Genomic DNA, 26268 nt, shown 5'->3' with positions numbered 1-26268 from the left:
GCCTGCGGCGGCCCGTGCGAGATTTCGAGAACAGATGCTGGGCGCGACCGCGACCTGAGCGCTTCGTCTGCTCTCTCGACATTCACAACTCGGTCGCAAACATGGCTGTAAGTGCCCCCCCGCAGTCCTCGAGCGTCTCGTGCTAATCGATTCCAGGCCGTTGCTCCCTTCAACCCCCGGCCGCTGCTCCAGAGCCTGTACGTCCCGCACCTCACCTACCTACCCCATGACGACCCAGCACGCGCACCGCCACCCCATATTCCCCGATGCTAATCTGCGCAGCGTCGACAAGGACATTGTCGTGCGCCTCAAGTGGGGCGAGACCGAGTACAAGGGCAGACTCGTGTCGGTCGATCTGTACATGAACATCCAGCTGTCCAACACGGAGGAATTCGTCAACGGCGTCAGCTCCGGCACCCTGGGCCAGGTGCTGATCCGCTGCAACAACGTGCTGTGGATTGGGCACGCCGATGGCGTCGAGAGCAAGAAGGGGGATACGGCTATGAGCGGTTGAGCGGCGCGGCTGGAGGAGGGTGAATATGGGTTATCAAAAGTTTGTGCAAAGCACAGGGAGAGAGACACGAAGCGCTGATTCGGCGCCGTGGTGCGGCTGCGTGGTTTGGCTCGGTGCAAATACACACACCACGTGACGCGCGCGACGCAGCGCATGCGGAGGACGAGCTGAGCGAGACGATGTCGGTTGGAGAGCTGTAGGAGCGCTGTAGGAGCGCTGTAGAGGTAGCGCTGTGCTATTCCATCTCTTCGACGACCATACGCTTCCCGCGTCCCTCATCACCTGCAGGCCCAACGCTCAGCCCCCTCAGACCACCCGCGAGACCCAGATCCGCGCCCAACCTCACCCCCTCGTCTCTAACCCTGTACAGCTTCTTCATCCGCAGCGTGTCCACGCCCTCGAGCACACTCGCCGCGTGGTCCCGCACGAGCTCGTCCCCGTCCTCATCCCTGACCCACCGCAGCACCCGCTCAATCTCGCCCTGCTGCCGCAAGCCCAAGTCCACCGGCCCAGCGCCCGCAGCCTCCAGACTCTGATCCAGCGCCCGCAGCAACCCCATGACGACCAGCACCGCCGCGCGCCGGAGTATGAAGAACGCCTCCCCCGTTTCCATGGTGAGCACGAGCATCGCAATCTGCAGTCCCGCGTCCACCGTCCGCTGCCCCACGAATTCGACCCTCTTCTCCAGCAGCGTGCCGAACAGACTGAGCGCCGACGCGCGCACGCGCACGTCCTCTTCGATCCCCGTGTTCTCCCAGCCCTCCACAATCCCGCGCAGCGCTTCGTACTCGTCTCGGTCTGCGCCCGGGCCCGCGCCGTCCGGCTCGAGGATGTTGGGGATCGGGCCGCCCCAGGCCGTTTCTGCTTCTTCTCGCTGGGCCGCCATGTGCAGCGAGACGGCCTGGCGGCGCTTGTGCGTCTGCGTGCGCTGGCCGCGGCGCGAGGCGAGCGCCAGGCAGGCCGAGGCCATGTGTGTGATGGCGGCGTGCTTGACGTCGCGATCGGGGTTGGCGTGCCAGAAGTCGGAGGACAGGAGGACTGTGGAGAGCACTTCGCCGAGCCGCAGTCTGTAGTCGACACTCTCCTGTAGCGCGCGCTCGGTTTCTTCGGTCGTGCGGCCCTTGGTATGCGAGAGGCTGCGCTCGTCCACGTCCTGGAAGGCGTCGACGAGGATCCTGATGGTGGGATGCGGTGCGGCGAGGGCGAGGGACACGAGGACGGGGAGTGCGGCGCCGTGCACGTAGGACTCGGGGTCTGCGAGGGAGGCGGTGAGGAGCATGTAGGTCGTTGATGGGACGTTGATGACTGGCAGCGAGGAGGCATCTTTGATCAGCGTGTGCAGCGTGTGGAGCGCCCATGTGCGGTTTGGAGCTTCGGGGGAGGTGAGGTCTTGGAGCGCTGCTTGAAGTGTCGCTCGGTGAGACGCGACAGGGTCGTCATCAGACGCTTTTGAAGTCAGGCCTGAGGGTGCCAGGGCTTGGAGGAGGTTGTGGGCTGCGTTCGTGATGGCCGGTGGGATCGGGAACTGGTGCCCGTGGGCCAGATATTGAAGGTGCGTCGTGACTTGCAAAAGCAGATCATCGATTGCCGTTGTTCGCTGAAACTCGGAGGTCGTGACCACCGTGCTAAGGACTCCGATTGCGAAAGAAGCAATGTCATCCTCCGCTGTGTCTTTTTCACCGTGCTGTTGATAGTCCCTAGGTTTGGATGCCACTATGCTTCCCAAGTTCGCTCTGCTGGGTTTCTGAGACCTTGCTTGACGCTTGGCTTTCGCTCGATGGTCAGATACGTAATTCTGGAGCAGCTGATCCATGAGCTCGATGATATGTTGCGGTGATCTTGCGAAGCTGTCTTTGAACTTGTTCGCCAGTGCTTCTGAGAGCTTAGCGTCTGTCAGAGCCGCAAGGGGATCGTCGTCGGATTCGATGAGCAGCGAGGCATTTGCGTTATTGTTGGGATTCAGCCAGCGTTTGGTCACTTGTAGGAAGACCTGACCTGCGACATCATCCGATACCTTGGCATTGGCAAGTAGAGAAACAAGAAGATCGATACGCCCAGTAAGGTCGCTGATACGTGAAAGGATAGACTCCATACCCGCTTCATCACAATGGCCACCAGTTCGACGCATTCGATACTCGACGCCCCCCTTGGCCCCTGGTCCCAGAGTCCACTCACGAGGGCCGTCCCAGAACAGGTTGGTCGCAAGGGTGTCTACCTGCTTCGGGTCGCAGGCAGTGCTCACGTATCTCGCAATGACACTGCGTGGCAGCTCACTCCAAGCTTTGTCGAGTGGTCGTTTGGACCGGGCGTAGTTGAGCAGGGCCCAGAGGGGTAGTAGCAAAGGACCAATGAGCCTTTTGATGAGCCCAGCGTGGGAGTACGAAGTTGTGATGACAGCCAGCCGCTGCAGAGCGAGAAGTACTTCTTGATCCTGCTTGAGCACCTTGTCTCTGGTACTGCTCCGTACTACTGCGACTGACATATCCTTGGGATAGATCGCTTCCATTATCGGCAGGACGAATAGCAGCCATCCGATTGCGCCAGGCGCACCCGTGCTTTTCTTGCTGAGAATGCCTCCCGCGATGACTTGGCCTGCAGCTCTGCTAAGTTCTCGACCCTCACTTCCGTCAAGGAGATTCCACAACTGGGGCGCCAGCTTCTGAATCCACTCAACTTGACTCGTCCCGCTGGGAGGCGAGGTCAATAGCTTGGATGCTTGTGTGACGGCTTCTAAAGGTATCGGTATCCGTGACTGAGGACCGGATGCGTCTTGTGGAACCTGCGAATTCTTGGAGAGATAGGACAAAGAAAGGAACTCGATGACATGTCTGACCCCGTGGGTCCGGACAGGTACAGTAGCAAGCTCTTTGCTCATCCGCGGCTTCAGCCAATCCGGGAGTGGCTGCTGGAGGAACGTTGTGAGTATTGGCAACAGACGAGAGGTGGGTGTCCGAGCGAGCAAATCACTGTAGGCGGGCTCGAAACTAGAGTGGGTTCCCACGGTCTGCTGTGGGGAGAAAGCAAGCTCTGCAAGCGCAGAGATAAAATCAGGCAGAGACCGCTGCGCCATGAGCGGCTGCAGTCCAGTGCCTTCTCCTTGACCCAAGATTTCAAGCAGAGGAGTTACAACATCGGACAGATGTTCTTTGTCTTGACGCGAAACTGTGAATGTTGCTATCAGAACGGATCGCGGACGCTGACTGAACGCAACACCAGAGGATAGGTGTGGAAGGATGCCAAGCGATGTGGTGAGATCCAGCAACCCATATACGACCCCAGCAAGAGACGCATCGTAAGGTGCATCTGGATCTGCGGCGAGATCTGCGGTATTGATGGCTTGCAGGTGCCCTATGGCTTCTCGTACCAGTGCCGCGTTGTCGAGATTCTCTTCGCCACTATGCTGAGCAGCTTGTCTTGCGCCCGCGTCTACAAATGGGCCAATGAAGTTTGCGGCAGAATCTACTGCTTGTTCGACAGCTCCCATACTGTATAAGTTGATGTCGGCGTGGGTGTTGCGAAAGAGGTGGAAGGGAAGCAAGGAAGGGCTGCTTAGTCACACTCACGTGATCGCGTACTAGCTCGGCGCGTCCACCTTGGAGGGCGCGTCAGTTGAGCCAGCCTCACAACACTACCCCAACGACCAATCGCCACAAAACGCTTCATACTCGCTCTGTGCTCAGACTACTCCAACTCGCTCCCACGGCTCCGGACCACGAACAACACCACCTGACAATGCTCTCAACTGTGGGAACTCGCGCAAGACCTCCTTGGCACCATCTACTCTCTCGCTTACTACAAGTTTGAATGCATATCACTCTCCCTACAGCTACCGATGTCTGTCTTCCCTTTGGAATGCAGTTCGCTGCGCCTCACATGCTCTGTACGTCCAACGCTGGTCAGAGGCTCCTAACCCGGCTTATGGCTTGTTGGAACGTGCTTGTGTGTGAGGAGGGCAGGCTCGGATCTTAACCCTAATCATCTCTTGGTGTTTACCGCAGATTCTGCGGTGGAAAGCTTCGCGGTCATGTCGCCGACCTTTCCGATCAGCCCTAGTCGCCTGGCAACGCACCTTGAGTGTACGTCTTGAGACTTCGTGCCAAAGGGAGGCTCGAGGTACGGGAGCTTCGGCTCAAATTGGTTTGTCATGTGCCTGTTGGGGCGTTAAAGCTCTCTTTGAGAGCCACGTCGACACTCTCATCCGTGCAACAGACTCTGGTCAAGATGGGTAGCTCTAAGGCTACTTTGCTGACGGGGCTTGGAGCATTCTGGTGAGAGATGCCGGACACCTCACTCGAGGATTGTCTTTGGGTAGTCGAACTCGTCCAAGCTCCATTTTTGTTCTTGCTGGTTTTCACAGAGGAGCTGCCATACCGAGTGCCCACATCAAAGACATGTTCCCACGACTACTCAAAGCAACTCAAAGGCAGACGCAGAGCACGGATGTCTTGTACGAGCCTTACGCACAGACACGCCGGCCTGTTCGGCTTCGGCTGTCGCAGAGATCCACTCGTCGGAAGGGCGCAAGCCCAGCGAGGTCTCAATGCGTCTCAGGTTGGCGTTTTCTTCCTATGGCACTCCGTCACGCTCCGGAGCCGATGTTTTGAGCTTGCTCGAGTATGTACGAGGTACGCTGTCTTCGTGAGACACGGTCAGCAGTGTTATCATCCTGTGACAACCACAACAACAGTAAGAGTGACTTCGACGTTACCACCCGCGCGTCTCTCCAACAGCGACGAAAGTCCCAACCAGAATGCCACCCAGCCACGCTCACCGAAAAGCCGTTGAGTTCGTACCATGGTTTTGCGACCCGGCACACGTCACATCGAAGTGATACCCGACCAGTCGCGTCAATCATCAACTCACATGTCCATCATGTACTGTCTGATGAGCGTTCACCCTCTCTTTGAGCAAGTCATACTTGCTACGAGGATTAGTGCGGTTTTTGAGGATGTCTTTTGTCCGCACGCATCTGCCCTCCGGCTCATCACCGACCGGAGAGGAAACAAAAACTAGTCTCAGAGAGTCATGCCAATACACACGGAGAGAGGCTCTTGAGGTTTCACCCAAGATGTCGGTCACAGGAGAGGTTTCTGCGCGAGGTTTGTGCAGTTTGAGCTAGGGTGTCGCGTCACATGGTCAAAGTTATGGGCTGCGGGTGGAGTGAATGGTGCTCATCGAGGTTGAGGCGGCTTCTTCGAAAGCGTTGCTGTTTGCTGGAGCCTGGGTCTGAGTTTCGTTGACTGGACTTCTGAACGATGACCATTATTTGGGAGCACTTGACGCTCAAGGTGGCTACATCGAAGCCAACATCAACGGTACGTGGCTAGACTTGACTGTGCGATTTGCATCCAGCACGTCCTCGAAAGTGGGACCTCTCTAGAGTGAGGCTCAAGGCTTAGGCCTGTCCACAATCGTCGCCCGCTGCATTTCACCTCTCTGTTTACGCTGCATGCTGTTGTGAGCACGATGAACTTTGGCCTACTTGTGCTCGGTACTCCTGGTCGGAATTTGGGCCTTTGGTTGGTGTGACATCAGACTCAGTCACTCTGGCGATAAATGGCGTAGACGAGGGTGCATATGGCGAGAGGTTGTTCGTGGGTGGTATCAAAAGCCGTTTCCCTTGCTGGAACGGCACAATCTTTTTTATAAGTTTCCCCTCTCTGAAGCAGTGTGCTACGCTAATTGAAACAGTCGACCATCGTCATGTAGGACGATTGCCGGTCTTGTATTAAATATACAGCTTTCTATGGTCTAGAAACTTTCGCTCCATCCCTCGAATTACAAGTCCTCCGGTGGCTGCGTAATTTTCGTCAAATGATCCCCGTTGAGCTCCTTCATGATCTTGCCAAGACCTTCGTGGCTGTAGTCTTTCTCGTTCCACATGTCCTTGTGGTACCTGACTTTTCCATTTTGATCGAGAGTCAAAGTGACCAAGCTGTTCACCTTCTTCGCAATGGGCATCGGCTTTGGTGTGTACTCTTGTTGCAGCTTGAAGATGATCTCATCTGGCTTTGACGACACGACCTGAGTCTTGATGGTCCTGCTCGACTTCATAATCTTCGGGATGCCATACCACTGGCCCGCAATCTTGTAACGCGTGTCGCAGTAGCTCCACGGGTCATCGTAGATTGATTCTTCGGCGTAGACAGTCATGTCCTCCTTGCTGGCGCTGCCTGAGTACAAGTTGCATATCGTTTGCACGATCTTCTCTTTTTCTGGCTCAAGCGGGATGGACTTCTCTGGGTACGGTTCGTAATCCACGCCAGAGGATGAGTTCTTCGAGGGATCTGGGTTGTGAGTGAGAGCTACCGGATCGGGGCGCTTCTCAAACTCATTCTCCAATCTTGTGGCGCGCTCCTCGTTGCCGGATTTTCCTGTGACTGGGACGGACATTTCGAACATGAAAATAGAAGAAGCTCAAGAGTTGGTGGAATGTGAGGAGTTGTAAAGCTATGTGTGTTGATATTCACTTCTGTTCGTAGTGCCCAGGTAGTAGTGATCATGAGTCGTGACGTCAGGGTGACAAGCGACGTCCTCAGTCCTCTATAACAACCAATTGGTATTTTGAGACACATCAGTACTTTCGCGGCACCGTCACCTCGCACAGACGTTGCTCTCGAATCGCTCCCGGATGAGTTATCTTTGGGCGTTCAAAGCAAACCGCAGCACCTTCCGCGTCGACCCAGCCATAACAACCAGTAGAAAGCGTGTTCTTCCTTCTGCTTTCCCATGCTGTTCGCCTGCACATGTGTTGTCCAGTTGTTGATATAGCATAGATGCGGTTGATAAATTTGCTGCCGAGGGTGCCGCTGTGTCTGCACAACCGCAACTTTGATATAGCGACTGAGGGTGGTGCAGATTTGGGTCGGAATAGCCTTTTGGACAATAGACATGTGGTGAACATGGTATGACGTTCGTCTGCAGTGGGCGTCGAGAAATAGCTATGGAAACACGGGTCGTGCTAAACCAGACAAAATTGTCTGTTCTTACCACAGTAGGTCCATTTACATTACCCTATTTTTCACGATGCTTTGGTTCGTTTGCATCGAAAGAGGAGGGTGTAATCGTCAGTGTGTGCATCTGAAACTATGGTAAAATAACTGTCTCAGGGCCCACGACCCTTTTTCTTAGTGAGGACCAAGGTTCGAATTTTGGCAAAGATACATATACACACGCCCTCCTTACTTTTCTCTTCAATTCTGAAATACAGTCCGCACATCCAAGGCCTCTTCAAAATGACAGCACACGCAAACACCGCCACTGTACCACTGAGTACCCCCAAAATGGCAGACGCTCAGAATACCAATCAAGTTCTCCTGCCCAAGCTTGCATACCCCGCGACATTGATACCTGCTGAACACAACGTCGAAGATACGCAGCGTAGATTGCAATGTCCAGACTCAGCCTCAGATCGTCGCTCACCTTCAATCCAGGCCTCAATATCCTGATCACCTACGATATGCCTATAGATACGAAGCCCTTGGAGACCTCCGACCCATGGGCAGAGGTTGAAGCTCTCCTGCAGAAGGTACCCGCAGTGATGGAAAAATTCAAGGCCGAAACGACTCCCGAGCTGGCAAAGGCGGAGCTGGCGATGGAAAAGCTTTCGCAAGAGATTCAGCAACGACTCGAGTTGAAGGCCGGAATGGAGGAGGATCTCGACGAGGGCATGGAGAGGTGGTATAGCAAGGTGTATGACATTGAGTTCGAGTAAAGAGGATGGACAGCGGTGGTTCCGATCGTAGCCACGCATCGGAGATATATCGATGATTGAGCTGGAGGAAGAGATGACAAAGTATTATGGGTAGTCAAGTAGGAAGATGGTGAAGAAGAGGTACTTCTCTTCGATTAAGGTAGCGGAGTAACGTACTCATCAACAGTTTGTTGAGATAATACTACACTTCAAGGTGTTTCTATATGTCTAGCTACACCGTGTGGTTTGCCTACTGTGGTACTCATATTACACCCAGAAAGTTACTGGTTATCCCGTTTCCCTAAGAATCCGCATTGCTGCCCATAGGGTATATGTTCTTTGACCCATAACCTGTCAGCACGAAGCCTGCCCAATACTTCGCGTCCCTCCATTTGCCCGCTTTTGTATTCCTCAAAGAAAAAAGGTGAAGATCTGGGTTGATGACAAACATTGTAGTAGCTGCATCGCGCAACAGCTTTCCATAGTGCTCCAGGTCATCGATTGTGTCTTGCAAATCGTTGTCCGTCAGGTCCCGCATACGATTCTGCGCTTTATACAACGCCTCAACAGGTGGCAAGGGTTTCTTCAACTGTTCATAGAACATCGCCATCAGCAAGAGCGTCGCACAGTCATTCACTTTCCAGAGACTGCCGATGAATGCTTTTGTACCAGTTCCCAGGAGCGTATGCGCAAATCCAATTGTGCTACCAGAGTCGTATGCTCGAGATATGCCGGAAACGCAAGAGCTGAAAACTACCAACTCAGCCTTAATGGATAGGCCCAGCCAATCCGCGACCGTAAGGGGTTCTTTGAATAGCTGAAGGGAGGAACTCATCGGCGCCGCAGGATCGTAGTTGCTGTGGGCGCATATGTGCAGAATTTGTGTATCTTCGGTACGACTTTGCAGATCTTTATGAGTCTGCCCATCAGCAAGGAATGGTGTTTCCCCATGGAGTCGTGCAACGTAGAGCGCCTCGATGCGAGAGAACGGTATACCGCGTATGTAGTTAGCCATCTTCTTCGCCTTCTTGTCCCTGTCGATTGGCGCAGTGCTGACAACCGAAACTTTGGGATGCCGGACCGCTTTGGCGTTTGCCTCGTACTTAAGACGTGCCCAGATCCCAAGACTCGGAACTACAGTAATTGGTAGGTCAAAGAAGATGCGCCAAGGTACATGTGCAAGATCGCCGGACGGTACAATGATAAGCTTTCTCTTTCCTTTCAAGTATGGTTGTACGGGTGCAACAATAGCACCGTGAAGTAAATTCCTCAGCCTTACTTGATCGAAATTAGAGTTGTTTGGTTTTGGCCCGATGGGCCTGACACGTTGTTCAGTGGTAAAATCGGAGTGACGTCCTGGATCGGCTTGCTCGTCCATGGCCTCCATCGAGGATCTTAAGTCGCGAATGCAGTTCTGAATAGCAACAGTATCGGTCGTCTTCCATACTACTGACTTCACAGCGTCTGTCGCAGCGATAACTATCATGATACCGCTTGGTGCGGTTGAGGCAAGAGCATATTCCACCACAACAGTATCGGCTGGGACATTAACGAGCGCAGCGCTCACTCTCACTTTCGTGAGAGCCCATAGCAAGGATATATTCCAGTATCTTCGTATCCTGAGTTGTGCATATTCCTTCTTGGTTAATGCGTGGGCTATAGTACCCGCTGGAGAGGTAGGAACCGAGACAGAATCCGCGTCCGAAAGATTTGAAGGTTGTAGCGTCGCCGAAATACCTCCAGACGTATGAAGAGCCGATAGATCTGGCCGAACCAATCCATCAGAGAGCGCGTGGGAGTGTCTTCGTGAAGCAGGTTCGAGGCCGTTGGACAAAGGCATGTGGTCCGATGTAACACGGACGGGGAGCGAGGGAGTGCTGGAGCTCCTAAGTGAACCTTCTACGGAGGCCCGCTTCACAAGTAGGCTTCGGGCAGCGTAAGCCACTAGCGATAAGGAGGCGAGCCGACGAGATTCATCCTCGGCAACACTCCGGACGATCGTGTCGAGCAAAGCTCTTGCTCGTACTCTCTCTAAGAAATGCAAAGCCTGGTGTTTCCAATCCACACAAGTGAGCTGTGGACCTGTAGTGGGGAACGAGCGTGGCATGATTGCGTATCCCGTGCGATCGAGGTAGTGGCATACCCGCGCCGCAGAAAAGAAGATATTGGCGCAGTCAGGGTGGTCAAAGTCCGAAATTATGGCCTTATCTGTATTGGAGAGGCTATAATAGGCTTCAGAAGCGTGGCAGCCATAATTGTAGATATCGAGTGCTCTTGCAAGATGCGTTGCAGAGTTGGTGTTTCCATTCGCATCGATTTCCTGAAGCATGCCTGTGTTTAAAATCCGACGGATTTGTTTGGAGCGATCGACCTGCTCATCGAGTTTGAAATAGTCGGGACAGAGAAGGAACAGTTCCCGGCCTGTTAAATGTGCTCTGGCCCAGTCCTCTGTTCTGCGGCACAAATCGAGGGTTATCTCCACAATGTTCCCCAGCTGTGTAAGCCTTTCGTCGTGCTGCTCTGCATCTGTAGATTCCTGACTGTGAGTCGGTAGTTCGGACAGAGCCTCCCTTGCCTCTCGTGTCTGGCCCTGATCGATGAGAATCTCGACTCTGGCGATCAGCCATGGGGTAGGATCATTGCGTCCACATCTCTGGAATTGTTGTTCCAGAGTCTCGAGGGCATCCTCAAACGCTTTACAAGCACCCACAGTGTCGCCGCGTCTAATACAGACTTGCGCTTTATCCCGAGCGCTGCCGACGATTTGCTTGGTGAGACACCAGTCCAAAGATCCAGAATCTTTTTCAGTGCGAACATCTCTCAGATTGGTAGTGGTGGTCTCGATCTCTTTCTCGCAGGTCCACGCTCTTGGTTTGCATTCACCGATCGAATCAATACTTGGAAGGCTGAGGTTCCGGGTCGACCGTTCTGTCGTCTCTTTGCTAGCTCCTGCCTTGACCCTGACAGCATTCCAGAGCTCCCGAAAATCGCATGGTCCTCGAATGGGACTGTTCAGGTAAACATCCTGGATGTGTGAATCGTCAACCTTGACGACAATAGGTATGTCCAAAGAGGCTTCCGTGGCAATCTTTGTGACCTGTGGCCGGTGAATGCTACATTTTGCCATCTTGCCTAATGCATAGCTCCGCTTCCGTGCGTGAGTCGTCAAAATTTGCTGACTCGATTGGTATGCGTCAAGGGCTGTGTGCGTGCCAGCGTAGGAGAGTAATCTGGCGAGGCTGAGATATGCTACGCGGCCAAAGGCAAGTAAGCGGCCTAGCCGTGCAAGTGACGACGAGGAAACGTGGAGAAGGTATCACGGCTAGGAGGAAGCCCAGGCAGGTATCACTAAAAAAGCCTTACTTAGGTATACGAGTTCCGGTGTGAGTTATATCGGATGGCAGGGGCATCTATACGATAGCTGGAGAGCTGCTACATGAGGATCCGGCGAAGCCCCCAAATCCTCTCCAGATTTGGCTGTGCGTTACCGATTAAGCTTCCGGAACCTGAGGCGGCGCGAAGCCGGGCGGCTGTGGCCGTGTGATCTCCTCGAAGGGTGTGGGCTGCACCTCAGCTTCAAGCCACGAGAATCCTTCTGCGTCACAACTCGACCATCGCGACAGTCGACACAGCGCAGCTCAACCAGAGACATCAACATGTTATCGGCAGCGATGAATGAAGCGTTGGTGAAGACTTCTTTTGAGTAGCATTGCATGAGAGAGTTATCTGGTGTAATGTCGTTGCGCACCCGGAGGACTCGCTCGCTTGAAAAGCTGGGGCCAAAGGCTGCGGGGTTCTTTGCGACTACCACTTTCCCTTGACCTGGAGGACGTGCGCGCAACGACATGACAGGCTCATTGGACGCCTCCAAGGATGCATATATGCTTTTCACAGCCGAGCTGATGAGCACGCAGTATTTCAGTTGCCTGATGCCCTGTGGCGATGCAGTGTCACAGGAGCACACAGCCACTGGGGGCTGACAGCCGCCTTCAGCCTGCACGCATAAGTAGAAATAGCATTCTATCGCTTGAAATCGCAGAAAGGTGCATCGTTCTTGTTACCGTATATATTATTTCACTGCACATCATGGCACCGGCACCGATACTTCGAAATGGACAACAGAAGAACACATTCTTGCCTTACCTCCAAGGTATACCCGTGGAAGACCTTCGACTTGGTAGCCTCTACCTAAACCCGCTAAATCCACTTGACGGACTTTCAGCGGCTCGATGGGAGTTCATGGAAGATGAAAATCAAGAGGCCTACGACCAGGCAGTAAGCAAGTGGATACGAAAGAGTCGCGATTTCAAGAGCCCATACAACATGTCGTTTGAGTGTTCAAAGGCAAGATCCTTGACCGGCGGGTTTGGCGCATGGCTGAACTTCGACGCGACAAGTGATAAGAGCAGTCTGATGCAGGTCCATGGACAATCAGGCAGACGCGTGAGGATAAGAAAGTGGGTCTGATTATGGTTTTGGACATTAGAGTTTAATGCTGATCCGAATACAGACCAGAGTTGTTCCTGGAAGAAGTGATGAAGCAACCAGGAGTCGATCAGTGGATTCGTGAGCATGCTTCAATAGTACGCAAGGGAAAACATGGCATCAATCAGTGGAAGGCGCCACAGATGTGGATGGTAACAGCACTGCAGTATGTAACCGGCGGCGAGATGCATACTCAGGACAGCACTTCAACGAAGATCGGCGGAACAGCAGGCGCTGATATGAGCTTTGCTGTTCAGGCACCTCCTAGAACTCTCAACATCAAGAGCGGAGCAATTTACAAAAACTCGTTTGGTCGTACTGCCGACTTCACAGTCAAAGAAGAGGAGGTTTGGTTTGCTCAGTTCATGCCAGTGGCGATTCAGTTCGATTCAGAGCAGGATGAAAACTTATCAACGAAAGAGAAGGTTCTGCCGAAAGCCATCAAGCGAATCGAGTTGCAGGAGATAGAGGATCATGCCATGGAGGGCATTCGAAGTACCAATAGGGAGGGCGTCGAACCAGCCAACGATTTTAAGCCTGGTCTCACCGGGCAAGTTACTATTCAGGGTTATGATACAGGTCCCGGAATCGACGAGGATTCCGACACCACTGACGAGGCCGGCGATCTTGTAGTTGACGATGCACCATATGTCTTGAACGAGGCACAGTCCGATTGGGAGCGTTACAACGCATGCAAGGCGTGGCTAAAGAGCGCAAACATACATGGTGGAGATGGAGCCCGTGTGCCCGTCGCTGCTTATTGATTTAATCGAGATGTCTACTTTTAGTATAGCTCAGGTTGGCAGACTTTCCACTATTGCAGTTGTTTATGATTAGAGCATTGTGTATTGTATTTTACGATATTGTTTATTCTTGCTATTATAATCGTAGAGTGCTGTTGCGTAGGTACGGTTGCAAGGATAGAGCATGTAAGGATTACAAGTGACGAGGCGATGTATAACGGGTGAGCCAGGTAAGGACTTTGTAGATATCAACTTGATGGGTAGAAGATAATATTTGGTCGTAAAAGATGTCGGTCACCATCAAACCACCTCCTTCATTGCCATCTCGAAGGCGGTCTGCAGGCGAGCAATGGCGAAGCCATTTGGGTTTGTTCTTCGCTAGTCGTATAAGTACAAGCAGCTATTATGTTTGAGCTGATGACCAGATATTCTAGCGGTGCAAGAGGAGATATAAATGCATCACGTCACGAGACCGAAGGCTGGGTCAACAATTCTCTATTTGTCGTCGTCGTACTCCAAATCCTTCGTGGTATCATTGCAGAAGAAAGCTTCGACAGGGCCGAGTGTTCGGCGAATCCATTGTTCGAGCTAGAAGCCGGTATAACGCCCATGCTTGTGCAGCTCAAAAGTGAACCGACTTTTATCCCGTCCGCTCGAAAGGAAGGGGAGACCCCGCGCCATTGCTCCGGGGCATCGCAACCGTAATGTATCGTCAAGTAAAAGGGTAGTGAAACGCTTATGCGGAGTCCTTCTTCTCCTTCTTGGCGGCGCGGCCGGCGCCCTTGCGCTCAAGGATTTGCTCACGGTCCTTGTCGAGCTTGAGCTTGGTGATGACAACCTTGGAGGCAGCGATGGGGACGGGAACAGCCTGGCCGTTGGACTTCTCGCGAACGACTGTGGGTGTGATTAGCAGCGGTCGTGTGACTCGGTCGGCGTGGTGGCTACGTACTGCCGTTGACGTGGATAACGAATTTCAATCGGTAGACGGAGTTGACCTTGCCCTCACGGCCCTTGTTGGAGCCACGGACGACCTGGATCTCGTCCTGCGAAAAGTTAGCAAACCTTGACAGTGCGCGGAATACAGCGGTACTTACATCCTTGCGGATGGGGATCGAGCGCACACCGTACTTTTCGCGAAGCTCCTTACTCAGAGGCGCCTGAAGATTGTTAGAACATGATCTGAGATGTTCAAGCAATTCCTCATACGCTCATAATGACCCGGCGCACACTACTCGGCGCACTGAAGTGCGCCTTTCGCGAGTTGCGGCGAGAGCTGGATACGATCTTGGCCATTGCTGCTGTGGATTGGCGGGTGATGGGGTTAGTAGAACGAAAAGTTGAGACGTCGTAGTCGAGGAAGTTCTGGTAATTTTGGAGTGGCCCAGCAGCACGAAGCGAGATGCGCCTTCCCATTTCCAGAGCGCACGGACGGTGATGTTCGCGCTATGGCCTTGGCCCGACATGTTCGGCAAGCGCAACGCGTGCGTCGGAGCTACTCTCGCCATGCCCGCAACTTCATGACCTCAACGCGCCCTCTTCTTCTCCGCGCGTGCAGCGGCTTCGAGGATCTCGGGGAGAAGGGTCGTGTGGATCTATCGCACCCTTGAGCGTGTCATCGCCACCAAGCGCGCCTCACAAATGACCAGCTTCACCTCCGCCTGCGACGGTCTTACGAACTCCATATTATTATCAGCATCGATTCGATTTTTGGCTTTCAGGCAGGCTCTAGATTTCTAAATCTTTGTCCCGATGTCGTCAAACAACTACGACTCGTACAATTACCCCTACCATCAGCAGAGCTCTGCGCAGCAGTACTCTTCCTATCAGACCGCGCCGGCCTCGAACACGAATGCGCAATCGTCGCGCCAGTACCAGCAGGCGCCCTCTACATCGACGAATCAACCTGCAGACTATCTGTCGTATCCTGGACCATCTTACGGCTCGTCGAGCTCTGGCTATGGCAACGCGCAGGACGACACTTGGAGTGATAACAGCACTAGCTATGGCACGACGAGGGACAATGGCAGCCGTGCTGCAAAAGTTCTGCGCAATATGAGCAATACAGGCTACTCGGCCACGACACCGACGCCCAGCCAGTCCGGCTTCACCGCGACGAACGCCGCCAACGCGCAATACTCAGAACGGTCACCGCAAGTGCAAGCACAGCCATCGCAACCCTTCCATGCTACGTATAGTCAGACTCAAGCCCGTCTGCATAGCGTCAATACCAACCAGGCACAAGCATCAACGAGCAGAGGCCTTTCGTCACCTGCAACAGCGGCAGGCTATCCTTTGCAGCGACCGCAGCAACAGTACCACCAGCAACAGGCACAACAGCGCACAGCTAGCCCTGCCCAGACTCAGTACGGTCAACATAGCGCGACAGCAGCGAGTAGGAACGTTGCTATGGCTGCAGTGGGAACCTCACAGCAACACACGAACTACAATCGCCAGTTGCCTGATGTAGACAGCTCGCAATCTTCACAATCTTTACAGGCTGCGACCTCGTACACGGCTCGACCACCTGCGCCGATCGTCCCGCCTCACCCTTCGAGCATACCCGAGTCATACTCCGGTTCCAGTACCACAGTTGATCCCACGGCGGTATACGACCCGTGGCCGGAGATTCAGAGACAGCAAGCTATTAGGGATGCAGAGCGTCGAGAGAGGGAGAAGAAAGAAGAGGAGGCTCTTATGGAAAAAGAGCGAGCAGAAGAAGAGGAGTGCAAACAACAAGGAGCTGAAGAAGAGCCTCGGCAGGCGCAAATGGCTGCCAGTCAGCCTAAGCCGAGAGCCAAGAACGCTGAGAAGCAGCAGGTACCTGCTGCCGCTGAATCACCAGACCCGTCAACCGCTGGTGCAGTTCTAGAGGCAGAGATCCGTGCCATGATGGCCAAAATACGCGAGCTGAATGGCAAGGATCCTGTGCTGCTTGCACGGATCTGGGAAGAAGAGAGGCGGGCCAAAGCTCCTAACAAATCACCGACTCTGACAACTAAACCAGCACCTCAGGCATCTATTGTTCCGCCCATAATAGTACCCACTCCTCCGGTCGCAAATCAAAGGAAGATTGCTAAACCTCGAGAGTCTCTGAGCACACCGGTCATAAAGCCGGCCACACCAGCTCAGGCTCGGCCTCTTCCATCGAGAGTTCCAGCAGCAACACATGTGCGGACTGGTGGTAATACCGTCTGGCCGCCCGAGAAGAAGCTGGGGCTTGCAAAGGCTGCGGCGCATTACCTCACTACTAAGAACCCCGCAAAACCATTAGAGACTGGAGAGGTCCTCCAGATGCTCAACGGCAACCCGTCCTACGTCCAATTATGTGAACAGCTGGAGCAGATGGGCTTCAAACTGGATCGTTCGATATTTGCAAGGAGCCTGCTTCTAGCCGTGCCGGATGTAAATGCAGCGTCTCGCAGAACCGCTCTGCAGCCCGTTCCTCCGGCTGCAGCATTGAGGGCTCCAGCACCGCCTGCCGTTATGAAGCAGCCCGCTCCTCTTGCGGTTATGAAGAATCCCATTGCTACTCCCGGTGTCGCCCCTGGTCCACGTTATGCGCCTGTTGCGGCGACACCGATCAATAATAGGTCGTCTTACCCTCCTTTCCCTAATGATGATTCTATGGCAGCTCCTTCACCAATCCCCGTCGCCGAGATGATCCTCATTAAGCCGGAGCTTAAGCCGCCAGCCAACAAAGAGGAGGCTGCAAGGAAGCGCAATTTGAGCGACCTAGTCGACTTGACGCAACTGGATGATGAGGACGACATAGGGCCACTCAGGAAGAGGCTGAACGCAGGTTCGATGTACGCCTACGGTTCATCGTATCCACACATCAATGATGCTACGGGGGTTGGTGCGGCGCCGGTCAGCAACTTCCCCACGGCAAGTACTCCTGTGCCTGTGATGGCCGAACCACCTTCTCGCCCCTTGCCATCTAGCGAGACACGATTCAGGTTGATTGTCGAGCCTTTGGACAAGAAGAAGGCTCTTCGACGGAACACATATAACCCTGCCACGATCGCTCGAGACGTGCTTTTGGCTTGTGGAAGGCATCCATCCGAACGCCAACTGAATCAACATCTTGAAGTGTTGAAGGTCAATCTCCCGCAGATATCGTACGAATCAGATCTTAGTACGATCAAGTGGAGTCTGATCGATCCTGGAACCCCACCGCCTGGATATTTCAAGGACAGCGTTCAGGCCTTGACCGAAGATGCTGACGACGAGGAAGATTCTGAAGACGAGGAGAGACACCAAACGGCGCGTCGGGGATCGCTATACGCGACTGGTGGGGAAAGTGCGAGAAACATGGTCCAAGCGCTTCCCGAAGCAACCAACCCGTTCAAAGAGAAGCGACGCGATCCTGCGCGTCACTCACTCCCCAACACGACGACACCGTCAACCCCAAGTCGCCAAACAAGCTCTGCGAACATGAGCGCGAGTGCTCCGCGATCCGCTGTTGCTGGAGTTGGATACTCTGCGTTCCGCTCTGCGACTGAGTTCGGCCCTGATGGCAAACCACTCCCTAAAAGGAAGGGTAGGCCAGTCGGTTGGCGCAAAGCGATCCACGGCTCGAGTGCTGCACAGGAGCGCCCTGGTATGAACGGCCATACTGGAAAGCATGCGCCTCGACAGCCCAGCACGCTGCGCGACGTAAGAGCGGGCGACGAGCCCACCTATATTGATTCTCGTTCACCAAGCGTCTCTCGTGCTCCCCAGTACCAGTCGTTCAAATGCAAGTGGCAGAACTGCAAGGCGGAGTTGCACAACCTCGAAACCCTGCAGAAGCACGTCTTCAAGGTCCACAACAAAGAGACCTTGCGCAACACTCTGGAGTGTCTGTGGGACGACTGTGGCAAAGAGATTACCAGCTTCGATCCCATATCTAAAACGAGCATTGAGCGACACACTACTCACGCTTTTGGGGCCGAGAACGCGTGGCGCCAGCACATTCAACGGACGCACTTCGACCCTCTGGCATGGGAGCAGGGCGATGGACCAGCTGGCGGGCTATCTGGTACGGAAGATTGAGCGGTTTCCCATGCAAGACCCGGAACTTTGACTGACCGGATAGAACATGATTCTGAAGCATATCTTCGCGATGCTCAAGGTCGTCGTATTACACCACGCATTACAGCAAGTCCTGTGGACTATGAGATTGCTATTTCACTACAGCAGCCTTCTGAATTTACACTGCGCGGACGCGGCCGCCTGCCGAAAGACGTGCAGGAGCAAGAGGCTCGCGAACTACAGAATCGTCTGGTGTCCCAAAAGCGGCGCATGGGTGGACCAGGCATGGACCGCGGAGGTGCCACACTCGTCAACGACAAACGCCGGAGAGGGCTCGTCGATAGCGACGTTACGGAAGAGGAACTTGTCGATGCAGAGGACTGAAGTATGAACCTCTCCAACAGATATCAAGGTTGAATAGATTCAATGCCTCATTGTATGGCCAGATTTCCCGTGTAGTAATGCGCCCGAACGCCGTGATGCTTCATTGGTCGCTTTTGGTTCTCGTAACAGCCCTCGACCGTGGTATCAATATTGCCCATACATCCATCCTCCATCCTTGTTCACCTCTCAATGCAGTACACGTATGCTCCTATGCCTTGACCTTGTTGGCTGCGACCTTGGGCTTCTCTTGTACGGCGTGGTCTTCCGAGTTGACCTCGAGGAAGTGGTAGAGGACTATAAGGAGCATGGCGGCGCTTCCGAGGAAGATAGCCAGCGAGTAAAGCTGGGCGTCGGTGATCATCTTCACGGTTGACGCGCGTTCGATGGCAGTGGAAGGAGCGATGTAGCTGGCTGCGGATGAGTTAGAGAGTGGAATCGACGACTATGAGTGCTCCAAATCATACTAAAGCTGTGTGCAATGATGCTACGTCTTTTGGAAGCGAAAACGGCAATGTCGGGGTTGTATCGTGGTTCAATGATCGCAGCTCAATGAAGGCCACGAGGAGCTCTGGGACTCGATTGGCCGCGGGCTGACTAAGGCCGGGCGCCCCCACACATCGATGTTCGTCATTCTGCACTTTTAACCCACCAAGGCAGGTTCCAAAAGCCTCTTCACTGTTCAGGTACCGCCCAAGCTGCCCACGATTCCCCAAAGTCCACGAGGACGCCCTTACAGTCTTTTCGTCTTTGAAGAACTATACAGCCACCCATCATGCCTCCTAAAGGAAAGGGCGAGCAGCCCAAGGTGAAGAAGGTCGCTGTCGACAAGACCTTTGGTATGAAAAACAAGAAGGGAGGGGCCGCGCAGAAGGCCATCAAGCAGATCCATGCCACCGCTGCCTCTGGGGGAACGCCCGATGAGAAGCGCAAGGCCGCCGAGAAGGCGCAAAAAGAAAAAGAGAAGAGGGCCGCCGAGCAAGCACAAAAGGAAATGGCCGACCTCTTCAAACCTGTACAGGTCCAGAAAGTTCCCTTCGGTGTCGATCCCAAGACCATCCTCTGCCAATTTTTCAAGAAGGGCAACTGCGAGAAGGGCAAGAAGTGCAAATTCTCACACGACCTCAACGTCGAACGCAAGACTGAGAAGAGGAGTTTGTACACCGACAGCAGAGACGCGGAGAAGGAGGCGGAAGAGGAGCAAAAGAAGAAGGACAACATGGACGACTGGGACGAAGAGAAGCTGCGAAACGTTGTGCTCAGTAAGCACGGCAACCCCAAGACCACAACCGACAAGGTGTGCAAGTTCTTCATCCAAGCTATCGAGGACCAGAAGTATGGTTGGTTTTGGTCTTGTCCAAATGGCGGCGACAAGTGCATGTACAAGCACTCGCTTCCACCTGGGTACGTTCCCATGCACCCTCTCTGTACAATCAATTGCCATTCTAATGCTGTCCAGCTTCGTAATCAAGACCCGCGAACAGCGCGCCGCCGAAAAAGCGCTCGCCCTCAACGACCCCCGCAACGCCCTCACCCTCGAAGACTTCCTCGAATCCGAGCGCCACAAGCTGACCGGCACCCTAACACCCGTCACCGTCGAAACATTCGCGAAATGGAAGAAGGAGCGTCTGGACAAGAAGGCAGCCGAAGAGGAGGCCAAGGCACGCAAGGACGCCACTGGACGTATGATGTTCGAGAAGGGCGACTGGGCAGGCAGCGACGCAGATTCAGACGACGAGGGCGACGGCAACGAGTGGAATTTGGAGACTATGCGCGCCGAGACGGAGCGTCTGCGCGCGAGGAAAGAGGAGGAGAGGTTGGCGGCGAAGATGGGTATCAGTCTCGAGGAGCTCAGGATTATGGAGGGCACGACCGAGCCTACAGAAGCCAACGAGGCCGAGGCTGTCAGCACTGACAGACAGGACGTCGAAACCAGCTCGTCTTGAACACCGCACAGGATTTCAAGAGAGTGAGAAGAGGTATGCTGAGCGCCAGACAATGCTGCAAAAGCTTGTATGGCGTCGCAGAAGCATGATGCTTGAAAGGCAGAGGCGTTGGCGGTGGATGCATGCTACATGATGACTACTACATCTGTACGCGACACTTCTGATTAGCGATTCGCGACTTGCATGACACCAGTCGAGCCACTGCTCCCGGTGTCTGGCGTTGTGGGCTTTGGCCGGAACGAACTGTATGGTATATGCTACTTGTACATGCAAGGTCATGAGGCAAGGAATGAATGGTTTACGTCTTCACGATCTGCGCCCATCGCCCCCGACTTCCTAACACGCACTGTCTCGTTACCATGAGGTATGCGTGGAGTCTGTAGGTGTGGTAGAAGTCAAGCCCCCTCACAACATGTTGCGCTAATGTATCGCGCGAGTCTGGTACAAAGGCACAACTGACCTTACACACGTGGGCCGTGACTGTGCTTCACCGTCGGCAGCAGGTCGTGAAGTGATCGAGGCCCCATTCGGACCCTTCAATGTCACTTCACCAGCACCCCACCTGGGGCAGCTGTGGCGTACGCCCAACCCAGCACGGCAACATGCCGTTTCGTCACGGTAGCAAATAGTACCGCGATAGGCACTTCACATTCCCCGTCTCCGCCTGCATCGCGATCCGAAAGCCTGCAACACTCGTTCCGCAGGGCGGCCAGACCCTGCATATCCACGCGCAGCATCTCCGCCGCGCGGACTGCACCCTGGGCAATCGCAACTTCCCTGTCCTGCAGCTGCGTTTGCTCGAACAGGCAACTTGGGCCAAAGTGCGTTGATCGCGGTGGGTTCTAGCCTCCTGTGTCCTTGGTGGTGTCGTACGATTTATCTGGGTCGGGCTACGCGGACGTCTGGCCAGGCCTGTTGCGACCTCGCCCTTGTTGTGTCAGCCTTACGGGCACGACGGCGGATATTGTACCGTGTCTGGATTGGGCAATGTTGGGGTTTGCATTGATTGCGGTGGATTCTGGGCTTGTGTATTCTGTATTCGACTTATGTACAGTACGCTTCCCCTGCATATCGCGTCTCTCACACTTACTCTCATCTTACTCCTGCTTCTTGTGGAACCGGGGCAGACAGAGCCATACTCCCAGAATGCAACCCAGCAGTGCGAGGATGATGGGCTGCAGGACTTGCACACCCTTCGCTTGTGCGATCGCACCGACCGCGAAGGGGAAGATGGCACCGCCTGACCCGCCGATTGCAGCTGCGAAGCCGATGGCGCTGACGTGCAAGTGTCGCGGCAGTAGCTTCGTCGCAGCAACAACAGCGGCAGGGAAGAGTGGTCCGAGGAAGAAGCCTTGCAGCGCGACGGCTACAGCGGAGACATAGAATTGGGGTACCAGCCAGAAGATGAGCTCGAGGCCCATGGTGAGCGGGAGGTAGATCTGTTGTTCGTCAGTGTTGTGAATCTTGCAGAGGCAGGGAAAGGCATAAACGCACCGCGATAGCCATCTTCTCCCCGATCCTGGGCGTCACAAAACCGAGTACAAGTCGTCCGACTGTAATCCCCATCCAGAACCCTGTCGCCGTCATACCACTCGCGAACTCCTCGCCCTTGCGCACTTCGAGCATGAACTTGACAATCCAGCCTCCGAGCGCGACCTCGATGCCCACATAGCCCAGGAAGAAAATCGCACAGCACCACGTCACCCTCGCGAACGGGAGTCTCATAACCGCTTCTTTCATGCGATTGTCCTTGCCGTCTCCCGTCCGCGGATTTGCCGCCCTGAACACAGCGCCATCTGCTTTCCAGAACGCGCTCGCAGAGGACGCGAACTCAATGGCCGCCATGCTAATCATGACGTAGTAGAACGTGTACCACGGTAGATTGCCCTTTGTGATCATCGTCGTGGCAATCAGCGGCGCGAGCACGGCGCCCACGCCGTAGAAGCCGTGCAGGAACCCGAGGATCTCGTTCGGGTTCGCCATATTACCCATCCAGGCATTCCACGCAGCATCTGCAAGACCGTTGCCGAACCCGGCGATCATGAAGATGACGATGAGTACGGGGTAGGGAGGGTGCACTGCTATCACTATGTACGGGATTAGGTGGCAGATTGGCGCGAGCACGCCGACGCCGCGTTGTCCGTAGCGCAGGTGGATCGTGTTGTTTAGCAGGGCGGAGGCGGTGTAGCCTACCAGGGGGGAGAGGAAAACAAGGGACACGACGAGGTACTTGAGGTGGTAGTACTCTTGCAGCTACATTGATGGTCAGTGAGCCCTGCAGTGCTGGATGGGATACAAACATATGGGATTAAAGCACCGTAGGCGGCATCGTTACTACCCATAACAACGAAAGACCAAAAGGCGGCAAAGGTGCGGTATACGTTTGTCTGAGACTGGTTCCATCGCTCGAGCTTCTCGGCTGCTTGGGTCGTAGGCGAGGGTAAACTCTCGACTGGGTCATCGCCTTGGCTTTTCCTGTCTGAGATCTTGAGATTGGATGCTATTTTGGCGTCTTGTGGTCTCTGGAGGTAGGACGAGACATCTTGTAGTTCGATTGGTGGTTCAACAACGCATGTTGAAGAGCCGCCATTTTGGTGCAGCGTCATGATTGTTGAGGTAATCACACACGCAGCGATCGACCGGAGACCAAGTTCGTAGGTAGGCTGTTAAGGTCAGCGTCTGCTCGCTCAGAAATCACTCGAAGCGTTGAGCCTTAGAATCGGAGAAGGGGCAGGAAACTCCTTCGTGACGAAATGCGATCACGCTCCTCTTACACTTGATGCTCACCTTTGAATGCAACCTCGCTACCAATCGACTTCAACTCAGGTGAGTAAGTAATAAGAACAGTGCGAAGAGAGTGTTAGTGAGCACGGCTGTCAAAGAGGTTTCCAACACGGTCATTAATGATCCCCCACATGCAGTTCGTGCTTGCCGCATTTGGCAAAAACTGGGGTTCGCTTGCCCTTCGCTCCGCGGCTGATTGCCGGGCGACACACTGGTGTCTCTAAGCGTCGCATGATCGTCGCGGTATCTCGGTCCGACATGACCAATGTTTGCCTTCGGACAGATCAACTGGAGCGCAGAGCTGGTCAGATGAGCATTTGTGTATGCCGTGTTGCTTGCAAATTAACGTTGGTGACTCTGTAGATGATAAACCCTTGTTCTAGCTGCTGTGTACTGCATTGAAGAGCTGATGTTCGCAAGCCTTACTTGTTCGAGCGACAAAATGCGAGATGCAGAAAGACTTGGCCCAGTCTACACGCGGCAACGTAACAGTGAAGGAATCCAAGCTTGTCAACTCACTCAGCCTTCTGCACCCTCCTCATAACCTTTGCAAACAAACTCGGCTTTGCAAACCACCTCGTCCTCCACGTGTACCTCTCACCCTTCTCATTCGGCACAATCTGAAAATCGTACTTCCTAACAATCTGCGGGATGACCTTGCTCATCTCCAGCAGACTGATGTTCTTGCCAAGGCAAGTTCTTGGACCGTTGCCAAAAGTCAAGAAGTTCCTGTCTAGAACAGCGCGCTCCTCCTTGTTGGGTGTGAGCCAGCGCTCAGGACGGAAGACGTGAGCGTCGGCGCCGAAGATGGATTTGTTGTTGTGGATAACCCATGCGTTGACGCCTACTTCTGTGCCCGGTGGAAAGAACTGGCCTGCAATTTGGAGCCCCTGAGGACCGACCACGCGGGTCATGGGTGCTGCGACGGCTGGATGCACCCTGAGCGCTTCCATAATCACGGCTTGAAGATATGGCAGCTTTTGGGCTTCTTGGAATGTCGCTGGGTCGGACAGGGTACCGGCCGCGATGGCTTCATCCAACTCGCGACGAAGAGTGGCGAGTGTGTCTGGGTATATGTTGAGGTAAGCGATGACGGCGGAGAGGGAAATGGCAGTCGTGTCTGACCCAGCTGCGATATTCTGGGAGCCAGCCTGTCGAGTGTGGAAGCGCGTCGACTTGCCTTCTTGCTCCATGGGTAGCATCTTGTCCAAAAAGTCGCTGCGATCTCCGGGTGATTTGGTGCGTCCTGAGGCCCTGTTGTCAATGTGATAGTTCACGAAGTTCAGGACTTTTCTGAAGCCTGGTTGTATTCCCAGCTTGTCTGTTATCATGCCAACCCACCAGTGCCACCCTGGTACCAGTCCGATGATGGCGCTGTATTCCATGCTCTCGTCGATGGCTGCGATGATGCCGACCTTGTCACCGCCATCTTCCATGAGACCGAAGCGAGAGCCACAAGTCATCTCACCGATAACATCGAAAGCGTAGAACTGCATCATCTCTCTAACGTTTAAGGTCTTGCCCTCCTTGGCATACTCTTCAATTCTCTTGAGTAAGATTGAGTTGCACGTGTCAACAAATGGCTCGTACGAAAGGAGAGTTGTCAGCGAGTACAGCTGAGCCAACGGGCGTCTGAGTTTGGCATGGGCGTCTAAGCATGGCTCGGAGAACATGTTGTACTCGTCTGGCTGTCCAAACGGGTAGTAGTACCGAGACTTTTCCATAGCCTTGTGGTGACCCAAGATGACCTTGGCGGCTTCGCCATCGTTGATACTGTAACGGTTCGGAGCGAGACGCACCACAGGACCTCGGTGTGTCAGTAACGCATGGAACAGGCAAGCAGATGCTAGTTACCATATTTATCGTGGAGTGCAATATTTAGAGCTGCGGTCTCATGCTTGCAGATAGCCTGAATCTCCCAGAGTCTAGTAAAGCGGGCTAAGAAAGGGCCAGGCACATTTCGAAGTGGGGATGTTAGAGGCCGGTATAGATACCGGACAACACCCAGTACCAATAGGGCTGTAAAGCTGTAAAGGTAGTAGTGCCCATGTAAGGTCTCGCCAATCGCTTGTAGGATGTGTGAGGGAGGGGCCATGATGATGCGCTGGCTGAGATTGTTGATGCAAATGGCACCGTGTTGATCAGGGAGCATCTTTATACTTTGTGAAGTAGATTGTGCGATCGGGGGTGCTAGCAAATAATCACCGATGCTAAAATGTGGAGACAGCATGGTGGACATCATGTAGTCTATAGATAGCTAGCATCGAGCAGTAGGTATTGCAAGACCCATTCTTCGGCTGTAGGTCTGGCAATAAGTAAGGTCACCTGAATTGAAGGCCTTATGAGTTGATAGAAACGTCGAGATTGACAAGTTTTGCGATGCCCATCGATTGTCGTAATGGTTCAAAGATATTCCTCGATCACCGGGGAACGGAGATCACGGGCCCCGAACCTCCTGCATCTCTAGAACCGGACAACGCCACGCGACCTTAGAATCTCGCGTGTTGATGGAGGTCGACCAAGGGAGCTGCTGATGCAAAGACCTGGTATCCTGAGCGTTGTCCAATGACGCTTGCGGAACATTTGGTGTCCCTGCAGTGGACTCGAGTTTGCGTAAATTTGAAGCCTTATTGCATATACACCACTGGTGTTATCGAAACTGGCCGCTGGGCTGTTGATGCTTTTGTGATAGCCATGGAGACTGAGATG

General features: G+C 54.0%; 10 protein-coding genes across 10 annotated transcripts; 3 read left to right on the top strand and 7 right to left on the bottom strand.

Moving 5' to 3' along the window:
• The first annotated feature begins 83 nt into the window (after positions 1-83).
• M421DRAFT_418374 (small nuclear ribonucleo protein SmF) lies at positions 84-590 on the top strand. The gene is made up of 2 exons (XM_033591762.1): positions 84-107; positions 157-590. The coding sequence occupies exon 2, from the start codon at positions 227-229 to the stop codon at positions 512-514; it is 288 nt and encodes a 95-aa protein (XP_033451147.1). The 5' UTR covers positions 84-107; positions 157-226; the 3' UTR covers positions 515-590.
• On the bottom strand, positions 494-4013 carry M421DRAFT_418373 (uncharacterized protein). The gene has a single exon (XM_033591761.1). The coding sequence runs from the start codon at positions 3582-3584 to the stop codon at positions 750-752; it is 2835 nt and encodes a 944-aa protein (XP_033451146.1). The 5' UTR covers positions 3585-4013; the 3' UTR covers positions 494-749.
• A 2279-nt stretch (positions 4014-6292) lies between these two features.
• On the bottom strand, positions 6293-6916 carry M421DRAFT_99464 (uncharacterized protein; the record flags this gene model as incomplete). Its single annotated transcript, XM_033598757.1, has 1 exon — positions 6293-6916. The coding sequence occupies one exon, from the start codon at positions 6914-6916 to the stop codon at positions 6293-6295; it is 624 nt and encodes a 207-aa protein (XP_033451145.1).
• Positions 6917-8402: 1486 nt separating this feature from the next.
• M421DRAFT_418372 (uncharacterized protein) lies at positions 8403-11704 on the bottom strand. The gene has a single exon (XM_033591760.1). It carries the CDS (start codon positions 11332-11334, stop codon positions 8509-8511), a length of 2826 nt encoding a protein of 941 aa, XP_033451144.1. The 5' UTR covers positions 11335-11704; the 3' UTR covers positions 8403-8508.
• A 1181-nt stretch (positions 11705-12885) lies between these two features.
• Positions 12886-14728, bottom strand: M421DRAFT_99463 (ribosomal protein L24; the record flags this gene model as incomplete). Its single annotated transcript, XM_033598756.1, has 5 exons — positions 12886-12936; positions 14214-14329; positions 14385-14478; positions 14530-14592; positions 14642-14728. The coding sequence occupies 5 exons, from the start codon at positions 14726-14728 to the stop codon at positions 12886-12888; spliced, it is 411 nt and encodes a 136-aa protein (XP_033451143.1).
• A 456-nt stretch (positions 14729-15184) lies between these two features.
• On the top strand, positions 15185-18832 carry M421DRAFT_57223 (uncharacterized protein; the record flags this gene model as incomplete). Its single annotated transcript, XM_033595479.1, has 2 exons — positions 15185-18455; positions 18513-18832. The coding sequence occupies 2 exons, from the start codon at positions 15185-15187 to the stop codon at positions 18830-18832; spliced, it is 3591 nt and encodes a 1196-aa protein (XP_033451142.1).
• A 208-nt stretch (positions 18833-19040) lies between these two features.
• Positions 19041-19463, bottom strand: M421DRAFT_3163 (uncharacterized protein; the record flags this gene model as incomplete). Its single annotated transcript, XM_033589256.1, has 2 exons — positions 19041-19239; positions 19447-19463. The coding sequence occupies 2 exons, from the start codon at positions 19461-19463 to the stop codon at positions 19041-19043; spliced, it is 216 nt and encodes a 71-aa protein (XP_033451141.1).
• A 141-nt stretch (positions 19464-19604) lies between these two features.
• On the top strand, positions 19605-20646 carry M421DRAFT_41759 (zinc finger-containing protein; the record flags this gene model as incomplete). The annotated part of the gene is made up of 2 exons (XM_033591522.1): positions 19605-20233; positions 20289-20646. Coding segments are annotated over 2 exons (987 nt in total), but the record flags the coding sequence as incomplete, so codon positions are not given.
• Positions 20647-21872: 1226 nt separating this feature from the next.
• On the bottom strand, positions 21873-23381 carry M421DRAFT_57540 (MFS general substrate transporter; the record flags this gene model as incomplete). Its single annotated transcript, XM_033595510.1, has 3 exons — positions 21873-22214; positions 22270-23028; positions 23076-23381. 3 exons carry the CDS (start codon positions 23379-23381, stop codon positions 21873-21875), a joined length of 1407 nt encoding a protein of 468 aa, XP_033451139.1.
• Positions 23382-23908: 527 nt separating this feature from the next.
• On the bottom strand, positions 23909-25667 carry M421DRAFT_418365 (pisatin demethylase). The gene is made up of 2 exons (XM_033591759.1): positions 25414-25667; positions 23909-25366 (listed from the first exon to the last, which is right to left on the bottom strand). The coding sequence occupies exons 1-2, from the start codon at positions 25652-25654 to the stop codon at positions 24075-24077; spliced, it is 1533 nt and encodes a 510-aa protein (XP_033451138.1). The 5' UTR covers positions 25655-25667; the 3' UTR covers positions 23909-24074.
• Positions 25668-26268: the final 601 nt, after the last annotated feature.

The sequence above is a fragment of the Didymella exigua genome (genome assembly GCF_010094145.1).
Source record: "Didymella exigua CBS 183.55 unplaced genomic scaffold M421scaffold_7, whole genome shotgun sequence".
Classification (NCBI taxonomy): Eukaryota; Fungi; Ascomycota; class Dothideomycetes; order Pleosporales; family Didymellaceae; genus Didymella; species Didymella exigua.
The sequence above is the reverse complement of the archived record's forward strand: the minus strand, read 5'-3'. Positions and strand labels throughout refer to the sequence as shown.

What these genes read in the sequence shown, in the direction of transcription:
- M421DRAFT_418373 (XM_033591761.1), bottom strand. Translation starts at nt 3,584, where the DNA reads ATGGCGCAGCGGTCTCTGCCTGATTTTATCTCTGCGCTTGCAGAGCTT.
- M421DRAFT_418372 (XM_033591760.1), bottom strand. Translation starts at nt 11,334, where the DNA reads ATGGCAAAATGTAGCATTCACCGGCCACAGGTCACAAAGATTGCCACG.
- M421DRAFT_418374 (XM_033591762.1), top strand. Translation starts at nt 227, where the DNA reads ATGACGACCCAGCACGCGCACCGCCACCCCATATTCCCCGATGCTAAT.
- M421DRAFT_418365 (XM_033591759.1), bottom strand. Translation starts at nt 25,654, where the DNA reads ATGGCCCCTCCCTCACACATCCTACAAGCGATTGGCGAGACCTTACAT. An exon ending in TGCACTCCACGATAAATATG is followed by an intron (nt 25,367 to 25,413) that starts GTAACTAGCATC and finishes TGACACACCGAG; the next exon opens with GTCCTGTGGTGCGTCTCGCT.